Source organism: Lepidochelys olivacea, assembly GCF_965140295.1.
Source record: "Lepidochelys olivacea isolate rLepOli2 genome assembly, chromosome: 9".
In the NCBI taxonomy this organism is placed as follows: Eukaryota; Metazoa; Chordata; order Testudines; family Cheloniidae; genus Lepidochelys; species Lepidochelys olivacea.
Genome location: NC_140419.1, coordinates 5,129,210 through 5,149,831, shown reverse-complemented (window position 1 = coordinate 5,149,831; position 20,622 = coordinate 5,129,210). Strand labels below are relative to the sequence as shown.

The following is a 20,622-nucleotide window of genomic DNA, read 5'->3' as shown; positions in this document are numbered from 1 at the left end:
TTCCTTCTGCAGCTTTGTTGGTTTAATACACACTTTTTTTTTTGTAAATTGTAAACCTTCACTTGCAAAAAAATACAAATACACTGATGCATTTAGACAAAATATTTTCTTACTTATACAGATGCAATACTTTAAAATATCTTGTTAAGTGCTCTACCACACTAAAGAGTCTCAAATCAGCATCTGCCTGCAGATGCTCAATCAAGTCTTCAATGCATTTTATATATTTTTAATATATCTTTAAGGTCTATATATATTTATATATATTTATATTTGATATATATGTATATATATATATTTATATTTGATATATATATATATATATATATATATATATATATATATATATATATATATATATATTTTACAACTCTGCCATAGATTCCTTCACCTTTGGTTAAAAAAGTTAAAGCCCTCTCTTCAATAGTACACAATTCTTTTCGTCTCTTTAAAAGAACACACATTTTGCATACAAAGAGAAAGCAAAAAAAACCCCAACAACACAAAAAATAAAAAATAAAAAAACCCAACTGTTCCCGTAAATCAGCATGACCTTCCTCATCTTCAGACTGTGAAGGTTAAACTCCAGAGTTTATCAACACTCCACTGGACAGACATTTTTTATACACATTTAAATCTGAATAAGTTTTTTTTAGTTTCACATAACTGGGAAAAATAAAAATAAAACCCGTGTATTTTTTAATATTTTTTCCCACCTTCTGCACTATGGGCTTAGAGGCACTCCATCGTGTGATGAAAGTTTTAAAGTGTTACAAGTGTTACAAGTATCCTTTGGATATCTCCCCCCGCCCCCTTCCCCCAGACTCCCCTTCCCCTCTCCCCGCAGAGAAATCCACCTGGCTTTCAGCACGCCTTGGGCAGTTCTGGTGGCAGCTCGGCTGTCGAGACGCGATATTGCACCTTGGTGTTGGTGATGGCGCCATGTTTCTGCCGGAGGTGCAGCCGCAGCTGGCTTTTGTGGCGGAAATGCAGGTTACACTTCTCACACTAAAACCAAAAGGATGGGGAAGGTGCTGTTAGCTCAAAAGTTTACAGAGCCATATGTAATCTAGCCACATATATGCCCCCAGCAGCCCCCGCCCTGTCGGAGTTGCCTCACAATCATTCATTAATGTGGCCTCGCAACATGGCGTGGGAGCGTATTTTACAGATGAGCAACTGAGGCGCAGAGAGGCTAAGTGACTTGCCCAAAGCCACGCAAGGCGTCAGTGGCAGAGCCGGGATCTGAACCCAAGGCCAGCGCCTGACCCACCAGCCCACACTTCTGCCTCAATTTTAAAATATCTTTGTTGCCGAGATGCTAACGAAAAGACGGACGCCATCTCCCAGCCGGTCACTTTAAACACAGTGAGTAAGAGTGATATGAAGCACTTGGCAGGTCTGTAGTGCCTCTGTCTGGGGACTCGAAATCTTGTCCTAAGCAAGGATTGCTCAGGACTTTCAGCACCCTGGAACCCCCTTTCTTCAGAGGGGGAAAAATGGCACCAGAGAGGTTAAGTGACCTGCCTGAGGCCACGCAACAAGTCAGTGGCAAAGCTAGAAGTAGACCCCGGGGTCCTAGCTTGCCTGCTTTAGCCTCTAAACCAGAGTTCTGCCTCACGTAAGACTCAAAGTAGCTTTTTTCTGTCCCCTTCCATCCTAACTATTCCCACCTGCTGATATTGCGCAGGAGACTGTACGTAGCAATCTCCATATGGGTCGGATGGGGGCTCCCAAGAAGATGCATAGGAAGTGGGTGCTACATGGCACGGGGCCACTCCAGGCCCCAGTCCCTCCGTGTCTTGGTAGCGTCTACTCCTGGTTAGCTCCAGCTCTTTGGATTGGAGGTTAAGCCCCCATGTTATGGGCCTCAGGGTTAAAAAAGCATCCTGGGCCAAGCTCACCCCTGGGGTAACGCCACCAACTGCACAGCAGTGTACCCTAACCGGTGAATAGCCCTCACTCCGTAGAGCTATGCCAGGGATGAGTTGAGCCTGGAGGGGACGTCTTGACCACCTCATCTCTAGCATCTCTCACCCTCCCGTACAGTAGAGGAGCAATGTCCTTTGTCCTCTACTGTGACGTGAGCTGAGGCCCTTTGAAGGAACGTGACCTTCTTCGGTTGGGGAAGGGGAGGAAGAGAAAACAGGTCAGGGCTGGTTCCAGATACAGCTCAACCCATCAAAATACCATCTCAGCAGCAGGCCTCTAATTTCCTGTGTACCGGAGGGTGGATGGGGAGGGGGAACGGAGAGGTGTCCTTGGGGAGAAGCCTGGTAAGGATACACCAGAGCTAAGACTGAACTGGTGGTCAGGACTTGAGCCATGCCAGGGGTGATGCCAGCGGTCAGTGCCGGACAACCTCTCCCCACCACGGTAGGTGGCCCTTATGGCTGCTAGGGAGTTCTGGCTCGTGGTGACTAGCACCGATAACGCCAGGAGGTCACTTACATGGTACGGTTTCTCTCCTGTGTGGATTCGAAGGTGACTTTTGAGCGTTTGCAGGTGCCGGAAGCGCGTGCCACAGATTTCACAGGGGTAGGGTTTTTCGCCAGTGTGGATTAGCACATGAGCTCGGAGATGGGCAACCTGCCGCAGAGGAGACAATGTCAGAAAAGTGTCCCCATAGGCATGCTTGCCACACGCACTTCACATTCAGACCAAGCTCCCCAAGCCACTCCTATCAATCCTCATGCTTCAGGGCATTAGCCAGACAACAGCTGGGGTCAGGAAGAAATCCTCATCCCACCCACTGGCCATGAGAGGCAACACTGGACTGACCACTCGGTACGGCAGCTCTGATATTAAAGGCAGACTCTAAACCGAATGGATTTTTCTAATAAACCAGCTTCATCAAAAGGAGTTTGAAAAGCTGCCATCTCTGTGGCCAGAGGCTCTAACCACAAGCCCAATCCTTATTACTCAAGTGACCATCCGAAGGGCCATCTTCCTCGAGTACGGAATCCTAGATCAGACTCCATGGGCATAAGCTAATGAATGTTTGCAGCAAAACCCTTTGAGAGCCCGAACGGCTGACAGCACACGGAGAAATGTAAGAGGCACAGATCTGTTTCATTGAAAAAAACAATGGACTAGCTTCATTGACCTGCCAAGGGCAAAGTTCCAGGGGCCTGTATTTGCCCCACAACAGCATGGGATCATCACCAGGCCCTAAGCAAGGAACAGTGCCCCCTTCAGGGCATTTCCCATATCACAGACATCCAGCAGAGCCCCAGGACCCAGAGCAGCAGGAAGACGCCTCCCACTCTCCAGGGGAATTGTAGAGCATGAAGCGGGATCCTCACCTGGACAAATCTGGCCCCGCAGGTCTCACACTTGTAGGGCTTCTCTCCGGAGTGGATGCGTGTGTGGGTCTTCAGGTTGGCCGGGCGGTTGAACTGCGCTCCGCAGATAGTGCAACGATATGGCTTCTCACCTGTCACCCCGCCAGAAACAGAGAGACGCCAGGTTAGCACACAGTGTCCCGAGCGCCCCAAAGCTTCCACTACAGTCACTAAATTGCTATATAGTCCACAAGAGAATGGAAAAGACACGGGCCTCCTAGCAGCGCTGAACCTGCAAAGCCCAGGGCAGACTCCCTGCTGTGTTCCAATCCCTTTGCTCTGCTTTTGCTCCCCCTAGCTTGGAATTCCCTCAGTGTGTATGTGATGGGAGTCCCCAGTGGGGGCAGATCATGCAGATCACTACAAATCATAGTCCGGTCCTACGCCAGCCTCCACACAGGCACTGGAAGGAAGAGGCATGGCCACAGTATGGCATGCTCCAGCTATCCTCAGCTGGCAGGCGGTCCCTTGGGGGACCAGTGCATGTTAGAGCAGCCCTCAGGCTGCTCTAGCCTGCATACAGAGCTGGGTTAAGAGTCAGGGAACCTCCCGCCTACAACATTTGGGTGCAGCAGAGAATCTGCTCACTGACTGTGTGGCACACCCACTGCGCACTGGTATTTTTGGCAGGGAACCCTAGCCAGATGTGACCCTCTTCTCCTTCTCCCAGAAAGTTATTCATAGAACTACTGTCTGGCTCAGATTGTGAGGCACAGCCCTAGAAATCAGGTCTACAAAGGCAAGTCTGTCTGCTTTGCCAAACAGGATTAACTAGCCCCTCCTAGTCCAGCGACAAGCAATACTGACCAACTTTAGACTGTAGCTGGGTGAGCAAAGCAGAGATACAGCAAGCAGATGAGATCTGCCTGGCTCTGTCGGTCTCTGAATGGTTTTAAATACATTTGATCCAATTGTTGGTCATTCCTTTGGCAAAGTGAGCAAGGCTGAGAGCGACAGAGGCTGGTTCATAGCCATGGAGTCAGTAGTAACTGCGCTCCAAACTATTCAGCCTCAATTATTCCCACCTGCCATCTACACAAAGGTAATCTTCATTGGATCTTTATCCTCCGTTGCATCCTTGGGATGGATACAGATGGGCTGAAAGGTTCATCGGAAGTTTATTTTTTCCCCTCCTGCCTTTGTTTTTAAATGAAGAATAGCCTGAACATCAAATCTGCTTTTCCCTGATTTTGCAGGAAGATGTTTAAGGAATCTGAGGGGGATGTATATTGTGAGCTCTTGCACCTTACGGCTCCGATCCGGCACGTGTTTAGCTTTATGTGCTGTAAAGTCAGGCAATGTGCAATTCAGCCCAACTGATGGGGGAGGAAGGCTGGGTCTTTAACCCAAACTTCCTTTCTCCAAAGTGTTAGTTGGCCATCAATGTTCTGAGCGTTTACAGAAACGAGCCAAACCCGACCCAGGATTCTGAGCAGCAGCTCAACCCCTGATCCCTTCCTTTCTCAACTGGCTCAGACCATTTCAGCCGTTTGCCAGTCACCAGACTTTCTAATGGAAAAACCACCAGACTATTTATTTTTGGTAAAATAACCCCTCTCAGCCTCTTTATCCATCATAAAAAAAAAAAAAGTCCAAAGGGCCCTTCCCTGCCCGAAACACTCTGAATGGAACAGCCAATACAGTTCACATGTGGAGAGAGAACCAAATGCTAGGCAACACCTCATAGTCAAGGATCCCAAAGTACTTTGCAGATATTAAGCTTCACAGCCCCCCAGAGGGGAACATAAGTATTTCCCCATTTATAGCCGAAGCACACAGGGGTTAAGCCATTTCCAAAGGAGCAGAACCCAGGAGTTCAGGCTCTCAGGATGTGGCTGAAGATCCACGACCATCCCTTGTCAGGTGCTGGGGTGCTTTGCCCTTCCTTGCATACCCAGTTGCAATGCCCCAGTGCCGGATACGGATTAGGCCTGCATGCAAGGCAGAGCTTTCAGGGCCTTGTGTGCTTTTCAGGACCTGCTTTGACACATTGCCATGGGCTGGCACCAGGAGCGCCGGGCTGTACCTGTGTGAACGGTTTTGTGGCTGGCTAGGTTTCCCTTGTAGCGGAAGGAGGCCTGGCAACGGTCACACTTGTAGGGCTTATCACTGTGTGCCTGCAGGGAGTGCCTCTTGAGAGAAGCCTCTTCAGAGAACCTGCAGTCGCACTCATTGCAGAAGAAGGCTCCGTTTTCTGTCGGGGACAGAGAGAGAGGCGGGGAGAACGAATGAGATCAGCAAGCACAGCAGCACACGGGTCGCCTCCTGTATGGACGGGGCCAAGGAGCCCGTGGGGAGGGGAAGCCAGCGTGCCAAAGCTAAAGTCTGTTTCACGGGGGTTCGATGGAGTTGGGGAAAGCAGCACTTCCACAGCGTCCGTTACACTTTCCTTCATACATACACAGCAAAACAAATCACCCATGGGGCTAGCCAACAACCAAACCAATCAGAAGTAGCGTCTTAGTAAATAGGAAGCAGAAGGTGGGAAGGCTGCCTCATGATGGTGGTTTCACTGTATATGAATTCAGAGTTCTACTCATTGGGGGAAACTTGGGTTTTGGGCAGCAAATAAAATCTTCTTTTTCCCCCCACTGAGTTGGAGGATGGGGGCAAACAGATTTTTACAAAACGGAGTTTCGTAAGCCTCTTAAGAGCATAAGAACGGCCATACTGTGTCAGACCAGAGGTCCATCTAGCCAAGTATCCTCTTTTCTGACAGTGGCCAATGCCAGGTGCCCCCGAGGGAATGAACAGAACAGGGAATCATCAAGTGATCTATCCTGTCGACCATTCCCAGCTTCAGACAAACCGAGGCTAGGGACACCATCCCTGTCCATCCTGGCTAATAGCCATTGATGGACCTATCCTCCATGAACTTATTTAGCTCCTTTTTGAACCCTGTTACAGTCCAGCCCTCTTTATCCACAATTGTTCGTCTAGACTAGAGACAGTTCCAAGGACTGATGAGTGAGGCAGATAACATGGCCAGGTCCAAGTGTGGATCATTTCTTTCTGCCGAGCTCAGTCCCCCACCCTGGCAATTTTGATTGGGTGTGGCATTCTTCACATCCTGTTTTAAAATGTTGGGAGATGATAATTACTCTCAACTAGCCCAAGCTGCCTTGTTAGAGGCAAAAACCAATTCCCATGAATGCTTCGTTCAGCCAGTTAGCAGGGGGTTTGGAAAGCACTTTGAGATCCGCTTGGAAAAGAGATGGCCTGAACCATTGAAGTTCAGATTCAGAATTTGGGTTCAGCCCATTGTAGAGACAGACACCAGCCTGCTAGCCTGTATGCAGGCTCAAACATGCCCAGAGTTCTGGGGGTGCTGCGGCCGGGCCCCTCTCCTATGTGGCGGAATGGCATTGGGGGAGCTTCATCCCACAGGTTCCATGGCGCCCCCCCTCTGCCAGCTGGAAGGGCAAGTGCGGGAGGATGGATTCTGGACTTACCACAACTGGAGTCGGAGTATTCGGAGTGGGTTTCGCCCATTTCCTCTCCGAAGGTCGAGCCAGGGGTGTGAAGGCACATCTCAGAATGCTGGGGGGACTGGGAGCCGCAGGAGCTGCATTTTGAGGAATGCAGGTACAGAGGGGACTGCCCCTCACTGCTCTGAGGGGACCCATCCAGGGATCTGTGGAAGAGGAGCAACGCCCATCGGAAGGCTTTAGTGCCATAAGATCACAGCACCTCCTTCAGCGCAGGCATGAAGAATACACACGCATTGCCAGGTGGACACTTAAAGGAGCCTTAGTCGGGATCAGGGCCCCATTGGGCATTCCCTCTACAGGGCATTCAGCAATCACACTTCATGCTTTTATAGTGCCCATCCCACAAGGATCTCGCCGCACTTTATAAACGTCCCTCTCGGGTAGGTAACAGAAGAGTAAACCGATGCACAGGGTTTAAGTGAAGTGGCCACAGCCACAGAGTGAGCCAGGACTCCTAGTCCCTAATGTAACCATCAGCCTATGCTGGGTGTGGTTACACATTTGGGAAACATACATTACTGGCTAGATCCTCAGTTGGCATCAACTGGCGAGGTTCCATGGAACTCACTGATTTACACCTGCCGAGGAACTGATTCACCAAAACTAGGCATCTACCCAAAGCATTAATAAAACCGAGCAGTGCTGCAAGGAGTCCCGTTTCCTCCAGGGGTTTTGCCTTACCTGTTCACAATGTTGTTGAGCCTGCTGGCTTGTGGGATTGTCGAGTCTTCCCCATTCAAGCTCAGCTTGGTTGGGGACTGGACGTCTAGATTCTCAGGTTCCATGGACTGCTGGCAAGCCGACGCAGACACGTAGGAGTGAGGGGAGAGGGTCCCCGCTTCATTCTGGTCGGCACCATCTTGCTTGGTGCTCTGGTTTAGGTTGTTGAGGACAATGAATTTGTACTTCTTCCAGTTGCAGGCTTTGGGGTCAGTAGGGCTCTTGGTACCCAGAGAGCCAGAGCTTTGACCGATGCGGGCGTTCTTGCTGCTGCTGGACTCGGTTGGCGAGTTGGGTTGGCAGTCTGACTTCTGGGGGCTCTGGGGGCTGATGAGACCCTTTCGGTTCACTGGTGTGTTGGTTGGTTCGAAGTGCTGGCTTATCTCGTCTTCTGAAGAGGTCCGCTCTTCTTCTTTGGCTGCTTTGTCACAGGCAAAGTAGGGATTGTTTCGGACCAGAGGTGCGACGGGCTTAGGGCCAGCGGCTATGCTGTAGTGCATATCATTTCTGGCCTCTTCAGCAGCAGCCTCTTTTGGAGAATAGATGGTGGCGTGGCACATGTTGGCTGAAAGGTCGGTGACAGCTCTGGTGTAGTCTGTGGGGATTGTCCTGGAGCTGTCACATGGCAGCATTCTCTCCTTTGGGAAAGGGTTGACCCTCGAGACATCCGGCAGGGGGATCCTCGCCTCTCGCAGCTCGTCATCTAAGAGGAAACCGTTGACTGGAATGGGGTTGTATCCAGTGTAGGAAAGGGGCGATCCAGACAGGCCACTGTACAAACTGGAGGCAAAGGCCCTCCCATCGCAGAGAGGCGTGTTTCGGAGAGGCATGTTGTTCTCGGAGACTTCCCGGCTCCTGTAAGCCATCACCTCTGGATGACTCAGCATCCGGCCCGTCAAGAACTCTTCCCTTGGCGTCTTCATTGCAGAGACCACCTCGGCTTCACTGCATGGAGACAAAAGGAAGGGTGTTACGCCTTATTCCCAGCCTTTGAAACGAGCTATCAAATGCGTTGGCAATTCCACCCTTCACCCCCCCCAAAATACAGGCTCTCCAACTCAGCCACAGGTGTCTCACCTAGACTTGACAAACCTTCGGCAAGTATCGACAACATGCTCCATCTGTAGGTAGAGCGCGGTGGTCATGACGGCCATGATGTTGCTTTCCCTCAGGTTGAGGCGGGAGGTGTACATGAAGTCCAGCAGGATGCAGAATCCCTCGGGGTTGATGTCTGGGGCCAGAGTGATGATGTTCAGATTGCACTTTAGCTGGTCAGTGAATATGCTGTAGAAGAGGCCGCTGCAAAGGGGAGAAGGGGTGGGAGGGGAGAGTGAACCCAAGTTGCAAGATTTCAGAAGAAGAGAGGGGGAGAGAACTTATTACAGGGGTTCTCCATCGGGACATCACGAACTCTCAACCTCTGCCCTTCCTACATTGCGACGCTGGAAGATGGATGGGAGGCTCGCCCCAGGGAGGTCCTGTTATGGAAAAGGTTGAGAACTCTGATCTTAGTTAATTTAAAGACCCTCCATAGACTTCCCTCATGGAAATCCTCTCCCTCCCTCCCATGTCTCCTCCCTCCTCTGATCTAGCATTAAATTCTTCCACGGGTCCCCCAAATTACACCGAGTGCGAGCGCCTTCTCCTCTGCAGCTCCTGCCACCTGGAGCAGCCTCCCTGCATCTCTGTCCTTCCATGCCAACGGCCTCTCATGTCCTCCACAATAGCGCCATCTGGTCAAACGAGGCCCAGTGACAAGGCCACGAGAGGTGGCGAGTGTTTTATTTACGGTGTACAATGGCGAATGGGTTTCAGTCAGATGCCAAGCATCGGATATTCATGGATGTGAACACAGGGCTCAGACAGGCAGCGCTGGACCCTGGGACGTCAGGCGTGCTCTTTATCTGACGGAACAGTGTGTGCGCGCAGAGGAAGGAAAGGGGGCTGGGCGGGGTGGAGGAGAAAGCGACCGTGTCATTAGCCCCTCTTCACCTGCAGGCCATGAGGACAGTTTTGTGGGCTCTGAACTGTTCCCGGTTCACGATGATAACAACATCGGTGAGGATATCCCGGCTCCGAAGGCGGTTGAGATTGAGAAGCACGTCACTTGCGTGACGGGTGAACTGGATGCAGCTGTCTGCCTGAGAGGCCATCTTGACTCTGCCTGAAAAAGGGAGAGAAAAAAAAAAAAAAAAAAGATAGGACCATGAAGTGACTGAGAAAGCACCATAAAGCAGGGCCAAGAGCCTGCCATTGGTCTACTCCAAAGGGGCTACCCTGCAAGACAGTGTTTGGTTAGGGCAGCAATAGACCCCCCAGCGAGAGAAGAAACAACAATAATCTAGGATGCAACCACATTTCAGCTTCCATCTGTAGTGGCCATGACTGGAGTGGATTCAGCATGAGTCCCAGACTCCTAGCTGAAGGATGAACACAATAGGACCTTCCTGGGGAATAGGTGGGCAAGCTATACCACCTCCCCATCACACCCCAAGCCTGCTCCTGCTCCCACTGTGGCCAAGTCAGAAGGAGCCGTGCTCAGCTCCATTGGAAGTTGCTATTTGAAGATCTCAGAGGACTAGCAGACAAAGCAAAGCAAACTCTGCACACTAATCTGCATTATTAGATTACACACTTTATGGTTTGGTCCTGCAGCTCTGATACGTGCGTCATTCCCACAGACGTCACACAGTTGAGTGGGCAGCCAAACTACAGGATCCAGCCATGGAAATTAGAGCTATTCATAAAGAACCCATACAAAGCTACAGGTGCTCAGTGCTTCTGAAAATCCGGACCAAGGGGTCTCTAGTGGGGCACCCAAAAATCTGTGGCCACTTCTGAAGATGATTTGCCCAGGGTCACTAATCAGTGGCTGCATCAGGAACAGAAAACCCAGGTCTCCGGACACCCAATTCCCTAGAATCTAAATCACCAGGAATTCTTAATTCCAGAACTCTGTTCCTCTTCCCTCAACAGTTCTTGATGTGATGCCTTCCAAAACACGTTCTCTTTGATCAAAGTTGGAGGGTCTGACCCAGGCCTTTCCCAAGAAGCTACCATCCAGCACCTGAAATTCCACATTGGAATTTGATTCTTAAATGCCAAATTCCTCAATGACAGGATTAGTTCCAGCCACTGTTCCACTGGCGGCGGTGGGATATGAATGTGTAATTTTGTGCAGAGCAGCCACTCTCCTGAATACAGATTCTGGCTGGGCCTAATGAAACATTTCATTCAACACATTTAAAAAGGCATGAAATTAAATTTACATACCCAGTGCCTCAATTCACAGCCCAAAAGTTTCTTTCAAACCTACAAAGCAAGCACAAGAAAACAAACACCAGATTAGTTCAGAAATGTAAATTGGCTGTGGTAGGATGCAAGCTTGTTGTTTTGATGTAACATCAGCAGGATGCGAGCTGAAGCTAATAGCACTTCCCCTCTCCAATAAAGTTAATTTGTTTCTCCCAGTACAGCATGTTCTTATTGCAGCCACAGGCTTTGGGAATCTAATCATAGACTCTTCCACACCCTCTACCCCAAACCATAGGTGTATGCCAAGGAGCCTTTCATATCTATGAGTCAGGGACTCGAGGGTAGCTGGGGAGGGTACAGGAGGAGTCAAACAAGAATTCACTCACCACTTTTTTCAGATATGCCTCTCCCCATCCCCAGTATTCCCACTCTTTTCTTATCATCTCATTGCATCACACAGGGCTGCAAGACTCTCTCCCCTCCCCTCTTTCATTCTCCCCAGAAACTGAAAGGGGTCAGGAATCATTCTCCTTAGTAGCCATCATTCTTCTGAAGATTTCAAAGCACTTTGGAAATATGAAACACTAGAAATTGCTAAAGACTGGGAAACTGAGGCACTGAGAGGTTAAGCAACTTGATCGAGGTCACGCAGCAAGTCAGTAGCAAAGCTAGAAACAGACCTAATCCCTTCTTTGACTGCCAAAAGATGCTCTTTGCCTCCACCTGCTGGCTTTGGGGAGTTAATGCAATGGGGACAGAGAAGAATTTCTTCTTCTTTCCACTCCATGCTAAGAGAATTTTATTTTTCTTCTTATCTACATGAAGACAATTACTTTCCCCCCATAGTTGGCTTTTACATTTAAAAGAGGGGGAAAGAGCATCATAGCTGTTATTTGGCTTTTCAGATATAGCCATAAACCTTTCCAAGCCCCAAAAGATGTGTACCCAGAGATTTATGGGGAGGAAGATGAATTAGTGTGATTTTTAACATGCTAAAACAAATGCATGACATTAAAATCCATTTCATACACTCAAATGAGGTGAGTCTCCCGAGCGCCTCTGAGCCTCCCTAACTTGAAACTCAAAGAAGGTGACTCATTTCCCAAATACTGCAGACTCTGACCTTTTCGCATAGCCCTCTTTGCCAGCCACTTTCAGCGTTCACATGAAAGCCAAGAGATTTACAGACTCTGCTAGCAACTGGCCTTGCTTCAAAGTTCCCACCCCAGTGGAATGTGTAAGTGATGCACAACCGGGTCAGACTCTGAGCTCAGTCCTTTCAGCGTAAATGCCAGGCATGTCTACGAGCTACTGGAGTCACAAGAGTTGTCCCTGAGATCAGAACAGGGCCCATTTATAGGCTACGACATGGGTCTGAGAAATACAAAGCTCACCATGAATGCCAACCCCTTCCACGCAATGCAAGAACTTCCTGCAGTGGTAGAATTCTTGGACAGGGATGGGGCAGGAGGGCAGCCTGCCCCGGGTGCTACTTGGTCCTTTGTCCCAGCCTGCTGCTGCCTCCCCAGCACATCTACATCACCCGTCCAGTCTAGCTGCCCAACCCATCTTGGGTCCGCCCGGCTGCCCCTCTGCAAACCCACCGCTGGCCTGGAAGAGGCTCCTCTAGAAAGCAGACAAATCTGGGCTCCTGACAGCCAAGCAGCCTTATCCAACAAGGGACCATTGCATTGAGCTTCACACCAGGATCTGCCTTCAATCTGCTGCTGTGATTGAGAAAGAGGAAGGCGCTCCTCCCCCCCCCCCCCCACGCGACACACTCTTTACCCACCCACCCCATATTAATCAAGCCAGATGCAAATGAGTGTCGTGTCGTCCCCCGTCCCCCCCCACCGTTTGGCCTTTGCAGTCACCTGATCATAAGACAGCACAGTTCAGCAACAATAAAGAGACGGTCAAGATTTAATGGCTGATAGTTCCTTCACCACCCCGCAACTCCGATATGAAATCTATTACCCCCCCCCCCCAAGCCAAATTCTCACGCTCCAGGGTTCACCCCACCAAAGGTCACCTTTTCTGCACGTGGGGGGGTTGGAAGGAGGGGATCCGCTTCCAAATAATGCTTCCCCTCCCAGGTCACCCTCTAGCCCTGCTGATGTAAGGGAGGGAAAAGGAAATATATCCCCCCCCCCAGCACAGAGACACCCCCTCGGAGCTTCTCTTTCCCACGGTACCTTGCAGCCAGCTGCCGGCCCCAGCCCAGCCGGTGCGGTGTGAGCGGCCGGGCGTGCTCCGGACTGGCTGCGTTTACACGGGGAGGAAATGCCCCCCCATGGCCAGTTCGCGCCGGGGAAGGGCACCGCGCTGTCATTCCGGGAACGCGCCGGGCTCCGGCTCCTGGCAGCCCTGTTCTAGGAAGAGAGGCGGGAGCCGAGCCCGGGGCACGGCGAGCCTGGGGAGACCGTCCCCGTCGCGGGCCAGGCTGCAGCCCTTTGCAACGCGACAAGGGGGGGGGGGGCTGGAGCCCAGAGCCCGGCCTGGGGGCGCCCAGGGGCCGGCCCCCCCACGTGGGCGAGGGGGCTGGAGACACCATTGCTCTGGCGCTGGACCGCTGCTGAGCCCGCAGAGGGGTGGAGGTGGGGGGTCCGCCGCTTAGGGGCCCGGCCAGCTCCGTCCCCAACCCCCCCCCCCGCCCCCCCAGTGCCCAGCTCCTCCCCCTTGCCGCTGCACCCTCCCCGTCCTTGGCAGGAGGCTGGTGGATCAAATCCACCTGCAATTAAATAAATAAATAAATAAACACACCACCACCTACACTGGGCGGGGGGGGGGGAGCGGGGCGGCACCTCGCCCCCCGGAGCCCTAGCCAGGGCCAGCCTGCGACTGGCAGGAGCTCGCCCCATCTCTCCCTCCGCAAGCCACGGCAGGCTGATTCGCAGCGAGCGAGCCGGCCTTCGCGCCGGGCTGCGACGCCCCTCTGCCCGCTAGGGGGCGCTCCGCCGCCAGGCATCACAGAGCCACCCGACTCCAGCAAGGCACAGGCTTGTAGCATCAGCAGAGACAGCCGCGGGGGTCCCTGCCATTGGTCTCCTGGGGGCAAGTGACCCAAAGCAGGGACCCCAGGGTTTGCCAGCCCCTTGGGACCTGCCCGCTAAGCAGAGCCCAGAGGGCACCGCAGGGAGTCCCCATTAGTAGAGGGGAAAGTCACCCTCCTGTGACAGAGACCTCCTTGCCAGCTCCCTGGCTCTCAGAGCTTTCATTTCTTACAGAATGGCATGAGATCAGGGGCTTGTAAGAGGCCTTCAGCTGTCAGAGCATGGCTTTATTAATCTAGTAGCCTCCTGGGGCTAGGCCAACACCCGTTTTGATTAACAACAACAAAATAAAGAGAGAAAAAAATCTCTAAGAGTTAAATACTGTGTCAGCGTAAATCAAAGAGGCTTTGGATACTCTTCCCCATCCCTTGTTCCCTCTGGCGACTAGGTCACTAGCAGCATATTAAGCATTCTGTGCTCTTTCAGTCTGGTCCCATTTCCTGCCAGCAAACAATTGTTTCTAGGAAATGCAATATATTACAGGGATGGGTTAATTATCAGCATTTGTAACCAGGAAACCTGCATATTTCTTCTGGCACTGCAAGCTGCTACAGTGTATTTTAATGTCTTGCTTTGAAGAAGAGTTTAAACTGGTTGCACTTTTGAATGCTTGGAAATGGCCCAGTTTCTAGTCTGCACATTACTTTACTCTTCATTTAAAAATAAAGAGGGGGAGGGGGGAAAATACCATCTCAAAATCCTATTGATACTGCCAAAATCTTGCTTAGCATTAATGAAAATAGAAAGCCAATAAGTGTCCTTGGAAAGGGATGAGTGACCCTTTTTTCAGTGCTTCCAAATCCATAAGAAAGTCCACCCATTCATTTTTAAAATGAATACAGAAATGTTATTTCAATTGAAGTGACGCCAGGGAAAATGTGGCCCATTATCTCAAACATCACATACTATTTAAAGTGGCTTAAAAGAATACATTACTGTAACTGCAAGTTTGGACTGTGGACACATATCCAGGTATACTCCAGCTCAGACTCAGCAAATAAATTTAGCCCTCATAGCTGCTCCAGTGGCTATTAGCCCACACTGCATTTTTGAAAATAGCATAGCATGGTGTATTTGGGAAGATGCCATCCATGTAAGTTATCCTACAGAATGACCAGTCCTGTGACTCAGGGAGAAGTGTCTCTCCTCTTCGAGCAGTTCTACAGTGCATTAGTCAATAGCCTCCCTCTGTGGTCAGTAAAATTTATGTCTTCATTGTGTCTGATTGATAATAAATGTAATTGGAGGTGAAGAGACTAGCCTACAACACAGGGATGGGGGAGAAAGCCAACCACTATCCCCCACCCTCCCTTAGAAATAGAATTTCCACATGGGAATTACAGTTTTTGCTGTAGTTCTACCAACCACAAGAATGGTTTAATAATAAATCTAGGGCAAAAATATGGGCATTCTTCATAGAGGAGATTCTTGTTCACAGACCCCGTACTTAACTATAAATCCAAATGAAAAACTGTCAAGTCAAATTTTTCCCCAAATTAGTTTTTAAGTAGGCCCCACTATTTTTTAAAGTTTCAACTAAAATTGTTAACACCTCCCCAGACAGTGTTTGCATCCAAAATGTTGCAGCACTAGGAGCTGAAACAGATGTTACCTTGATCTTTTTTGTCCAAGAGGATAAATGTAACTTGGCTATTTAAATTATTTTATCTTGCTCCTCTAAAGTCCTTGTAGCACATTAAGAAAATGTTGCTTGAAATCAGATTTTTTAAAAAAAAACTTGGCATTATCTCAATTAAGTTTTGGCACCTGCATTTACATTGGTATTTGGATAACATATTGATAATATAGTATATTTCTTAAGACTTTCTTATAAACTAGTAGGTTGCTGCCATGTAGGGTGATTGAAACCTTTTTTAAATGAATGCAGAATTCTGCAACACAAGACAACCTATATTAGACAATGATTCAGGAACAGTAGAGGAACACCACAGGCAGGAAATATTTTACATGTGATTTCATGAAAACATTCAGACAGAGCTCCATATGTAAGTATCAATAACATTTTAATATGTACTTGATTGTTTTCAGCTAGGCTAGTCAATTTCTGTGGCCCTAGATGGGTCTCTGTATTCTTCATTGCTGACTTTTAGCTAGCTAGGAATTTTTTTAAAGTACTGCATACAACATGTTTTTGATTTCCCAAGCTTGAAAGATTAGTTGCAACCAGTCACCAAAAGGAATTTTAAGAACACACCACTAGATGGCATCCTTTAGCTTTGTCGTAGAGATCTATTTCCCTTGGAAAATAAAACGCCACAGCTGAGGCTGGAAAACATATAATTTTGTCGATGTAATTCTGTTCCTCTTAAACACACGTCTGAGCAACATTATTATTTTTTTACAAGCTTTTCCATCCTTGCTTTTCACAACTTAATGTTTCTGCTAGGCTTATTTTAGACTCAGACAGAAGTCTTCAGTCCTCACTATCCAGCATTTAGGCTAGCTGGGAACACTAGCAATTAAAAAAGAAGAAGAAAACACACCTTTGACTTGCTTTTGGTGTTCTCTTTGAGAATCAACTCTCATTCAGAGTTCTGTCTCTTTAGAATAATAAATAACCAGTGAAATACCATTTCTTCTCTGATTATTGACTCAGACAGTCAAAACAGGGGTGGGTGGGAGCAGACTTGATTTGAAACATATCCCAAGAGATCTTTGATCTACTTTGCCCCCTCAACATTGAGCATTTCCCTACAAATGAAGACTGTTCTTCCTGGAACAATGAAAGAATCCATTCTTCTGGAAGATCCTTACACAGCCTTTGAATATTTTAAATCACTGATTACTTGACAAAGAAAATTAAAAAAAAAAAAGACTGGATTGCTGGTTAAAACACACAGTTGTAATGCAAACTGAAGTTCTTGCCCTATGAGAAAAAGTTTTGCCTTAAAATATTTTTGAAGAGATTTCCTAGATGTAAAACAAGCCCTTAAGGCTTGCTGGAAGGAAGTCTGTATTTATTCTGAAAGCACTTATCCCATAAACCTTTAATACAATATTGTGAATAATCATTAAATTTTAAAACCTCAGGACAAGCAGCAAGATGGTGCTTGATGACAGTAAAACATCTTCTGGAGTCAATGAGAATTTTGCCCCAGTTAGAGGCTGCAGGATCCTTTTCTGCTTATCAGTGTAGATTTCCTCCATTCCCAAGCCAGTTTAGTGCTGACCCTGCTTCCAGTGAAGTCAATGGCAAAACTCTCACTGATACAGGCTTCTTCTCTCTCTCTCTCTTTTTTTTTTTTGTACTTTATTTTTAAATCAGATTTACCTGGTGTATAAACATAGCCAGATCTTGGGTTGGATGCCTTTTAAAAGTCAGATTCAAAGACTGGAAGAGAAGCCACACATTTTCCAAAAAAGGTAGGATGTTTTTATTTCCCTACTCCTCCTTCTCGGCCATCAAGGCTATTTCATAATATTTCAAAATATTGTGACAATAAACAAAACCCCCGACACATCCAAAAGGCCATTCCCTTTACAACCGAGAGAGGTCGCTGCTACGCCACACCGACTACTTAAACCACTAAGTTTTCACAACAAAGTTTCTCCGGGGTGGGAGGGGAAAGTATTTTGACATCAAGTCATATCTGTCATTTACACAACTAACTGGAACTCTCCAATAAAACACACACACACACAGACTGCACAGACCCCAGCTTTCCCCCCATTCCTCCCTGCCAAGCAGAAGCAATTTGTCTTGGATACATTCCTCTGGAGAAGGCACTCCTGCCATTAAAAAAAAAAAATCCCTTGAAGAAATTAACAAGGTTAGGTGTGAGGAAAATGAACCTTTCGCTCTGTGGGCACTGGGGTTTGGTCGACTTTCTCCCCCTGCGTCTCCTTATAGAAATACAGACGGGTTTTCACCACCCCTCTCTCATTAGAATTGTCAAACCTCAGCAGCAACCCCTTGACGTGATTCCATGTGTCAACAGGGATCGGATTGCAGCCCTGGCTGGCTGAACTAGAGAGATTTCTAAAGATTCACCCCCCCCCTCACCCCCCAAAGTTTGATACTTTGCACCTTGTATTCGAGACAGCAGCGGGGGGTGGGGGGGTTGCGTGCACTCTTGCAAAGCTCTGAGATTTCTGATCCCTCCCCCACCCCACCTTCCCTTTTCAAACAAACCCGCCTGCTCCTCTTTGCTGGTGCTGCTACCTCCAGGAATAGCGTGTGGAAAGGGGCCAGCTGGGACAGCAGATTTACGACCGCCAGTCTCCACGCCAAGCGCGCCGTGGTAGTAAACGGCGCGGAGAACAAGCGGAATTGTCCCCGGCTACTGATTTCTTTTTGTTTTTTAACCCCCCCCCCCCCCCACTCCGGGAAGAGAGAGGGCAGCCCGTCTCCACGGGCCCTGCAACCCTGCTCCGGAGCCATCCGCGGCTCGTGTTTACATTCCGCAGCAGCCGTGTCTTGGGCGTTTTGAGGACATAAGCTGCACTCAAGGAGACCATAAACTAATTGGAAATCCATTAAAAGATTACACGGGTTTCCTGTAGGACGCTCGCCCTCTTGGACACGAGCCCTGGGAGCTTTCGCTCCCTTTGCACCTGAGTTCTGAGCCCAGAATTATTTCGTAAACGCTGGTTTGACGGACTTTCCCCCTCAAACTGGTGATAATCCAAATTATATATATATATATAAAATCAGTAGCCAGATTTTTTTAAAGCCTCCTTAAAGCACTTATGTCTTGGTCAAAAATACTTTTATTTCCTCTGTCAAAAAAAAAACAAACCCACAAACCAAACCCAGGATGGGGTCATTATTCTATGAAATACAAGCATGTTTCCTAAATAATTACTCTGCTTTTTTAAAAAGCAAAGAGTGGACGTTGTCAGCTCAGACAGGTAAGAAAGAGTTAGTCGATCCAAGCAACAGTCACTTCGCACAATTACTTTGGGATCCCCCTCAAAATCTCCCGCAAGTCTTATCCAGCAATCCTGGTTTTTTTTACCGCTTGGGCTGGCAGGACTAGACAGCCACAGGTTGCAGAATTCGCGAGCCCTTTTGCAAAGTCATCTATTTGCATTGGATTGGGGAGAGGGGGGAAACAAAAAAACAAAAACAAAAACACACCACACACGCAACCAAGTTGCGTTGTCAACGCCTCCCCAGCACAGTCTAGAAATAAAATCGGGAGCGTTTTTGTCCGCCGCCGCTCCTGCCCTGTGCAAACACCCTGTCTAGTCTGAGCCCTGGTGCATGTGCCTTTCCTTATCAGCCGTACAGGTTCCCCTCTCGGAGATTTTGCACCGTGGAGGAGAAAAACAAAAACACACAACAACAACGCAGCCATTAGGAGACAACCTTAAGTCACGCAGCACCCAAAACACCACAACATTTACTGCCACACACCCCTTCCCCCCCCCCCCCAGGCCAGCGATCTCGCTCCCACCTCCCCTCCCCTGTCCTGTCCACACCTCCCCATCGCCGCGAAGATCCCAGAGCCCACATCCAGATGCGGCCGCAGGTGCAGAGCCCCCTCCCCCCGGGAGGAAGGTTCTTCCCCAACCGCAAAGAAGACCGTGGATGCTAAACAGGTTTCCCACGCAGAGACAACCACCGTGCAAATCGCCGGGCCGCGAACACACACAATTCAAGCCCAACGGGGTGTCCGAGCGACCGCAGGGGGAGGCAGCGGGGCTCCGGGGCCAGGGCAAAGCGGCCGAGTTTTGCTGGGGACATTTGTTGTGGCAAATCTCTGCCCGCTGTCACTTAATCGACTCGGAGAGGCCGGTGGTGGCCGGGCGCCAGGCGAGGGGCGCCTCGGCCAAGAAAGGCGAGCGAAGCAGCGAAGGCGGAGAGCCTCCGCTCCCCGTCCGCGGGGGCAGGGCGAGAGGCAGCCCGAGAGAGGGCAGCCGGCCCCGGGCGAGCCGCCACATCCTCCTCCTGACAGCCCGGCCCGGCGCAGGAGTCAGCCGGGAAGGGAAGCAGCCCCGCGGGGCAGCGCAGAGCCCCCCCCCCCCGCCCCCCAGGTCCCCGGAGCCGGCGATCTCCGCCGGGCACCCCTCCCTTCCCCGCCGGCGAACACTCCGGGCTCGCTCCGCGGCGGCGCCTCGGCCCTGCCCCGCAAAAAGGAAAAAAAAAAAACACCAAACAAAAACACACCAACCTCACCCGCACCCCCCCAAATAAAACCACGCGAGGCCCCCCCCCTCCACAAGCCCCCCGGCCGGCTCCGCGCCCCGAACACCTGCCGCCCGCGGCAGGGAGGGAAGGAAGGAGGGACCCGGGGACGGGGAGAGAGGCGCCCGGGAGCCAGGGGCAGGCGCCTGGCAACCTCCAGCCTTAAAGGGTAAAGAAGCAGGAGCAGCGGCGGCGGCGCTAGAAGCGGCGGCGGCGGCGGCAGCAATCACCTGGTCTCCGGGCTTTCCTAGAAACTCCTTGCATCACCACTTCTAAGAACCCCAGTTCTAAGAATCAACAGAGCTCAATTCTCGGAATTTGAGCTGCCGACTCTACCACTGCGCCCGGCCCAGGGGAGGCCACATGCCACCCCTCCCTGCCTCCCCGCTCGCTCCGCCCTGATCCGCCCCGCCCGCCCCCTGCCGCCCGCCGCCGGGACCCCGCGGAGCCTTCCCGGCCGGGGGCCCCCACCCGGCGGCGGCGCCGCCAGCGGGGGCCATAGGCCGGGGCCGGGGGGGGCTCCCCCCGCGGCCGGTGGTAGGCGCCGGTCTCTGGAGTCACGTGGCCGCCTGCCTTCTGTGACGTCGGGGCGGCTTCAGTGTTGCAGC

General features: G+C 50.2%; 1 protein-coding gene across 4 annotated transcripts; it reads right to left on the bottom strand.

The window, feature by feature from the left end:
- Positions 1-832: 832 nt before the first annotated feature.
- Positions 833-20,328, bottom strand: BCL6 (BCL6 transcription repressor). Of its 4 annotated transcripts, none has more exons than XM_084638788.1 (10): positions 20,245-20,328; positions 10,829-10,867; positions 9,548-9,719; positions 8,633-8,854; positions 7,517-8,500; positions 6,797-6,978; positions 5,371-5,538; positions 3,306-3,436; positions 2,452-2,589; positions 833-1,008 (listed from the first exon to the last, which is right to left on the bottom strand). In XM_084638788.1, exons 3-10 carry the CDS (start codon positions 9,706-9,708, stop codon positions 865-867), a joined length of 2,130 nt encoding a protein of 709 aa, XP_084494914.1. In that variant the 5' UTR covers positions 9,709-9,719; positions 10,829-10,867; positions 20,245-20,328; the 3' UTR covers positions 833-864. The 4 variants fall into 4 exon arrangements, with proteins under 4 accessions (XP_084494914.1, XP_084494916.1, XP_084494915.1 ...); XM_084638790.1 differs by having other exon boundaries at positions 8,648-8,854; XM_084638789.1 differs by having other exon boundaries at positions 9,548-9,715.
- Positions 20,329-20,622: the final 294 nt, after the last annotated feature.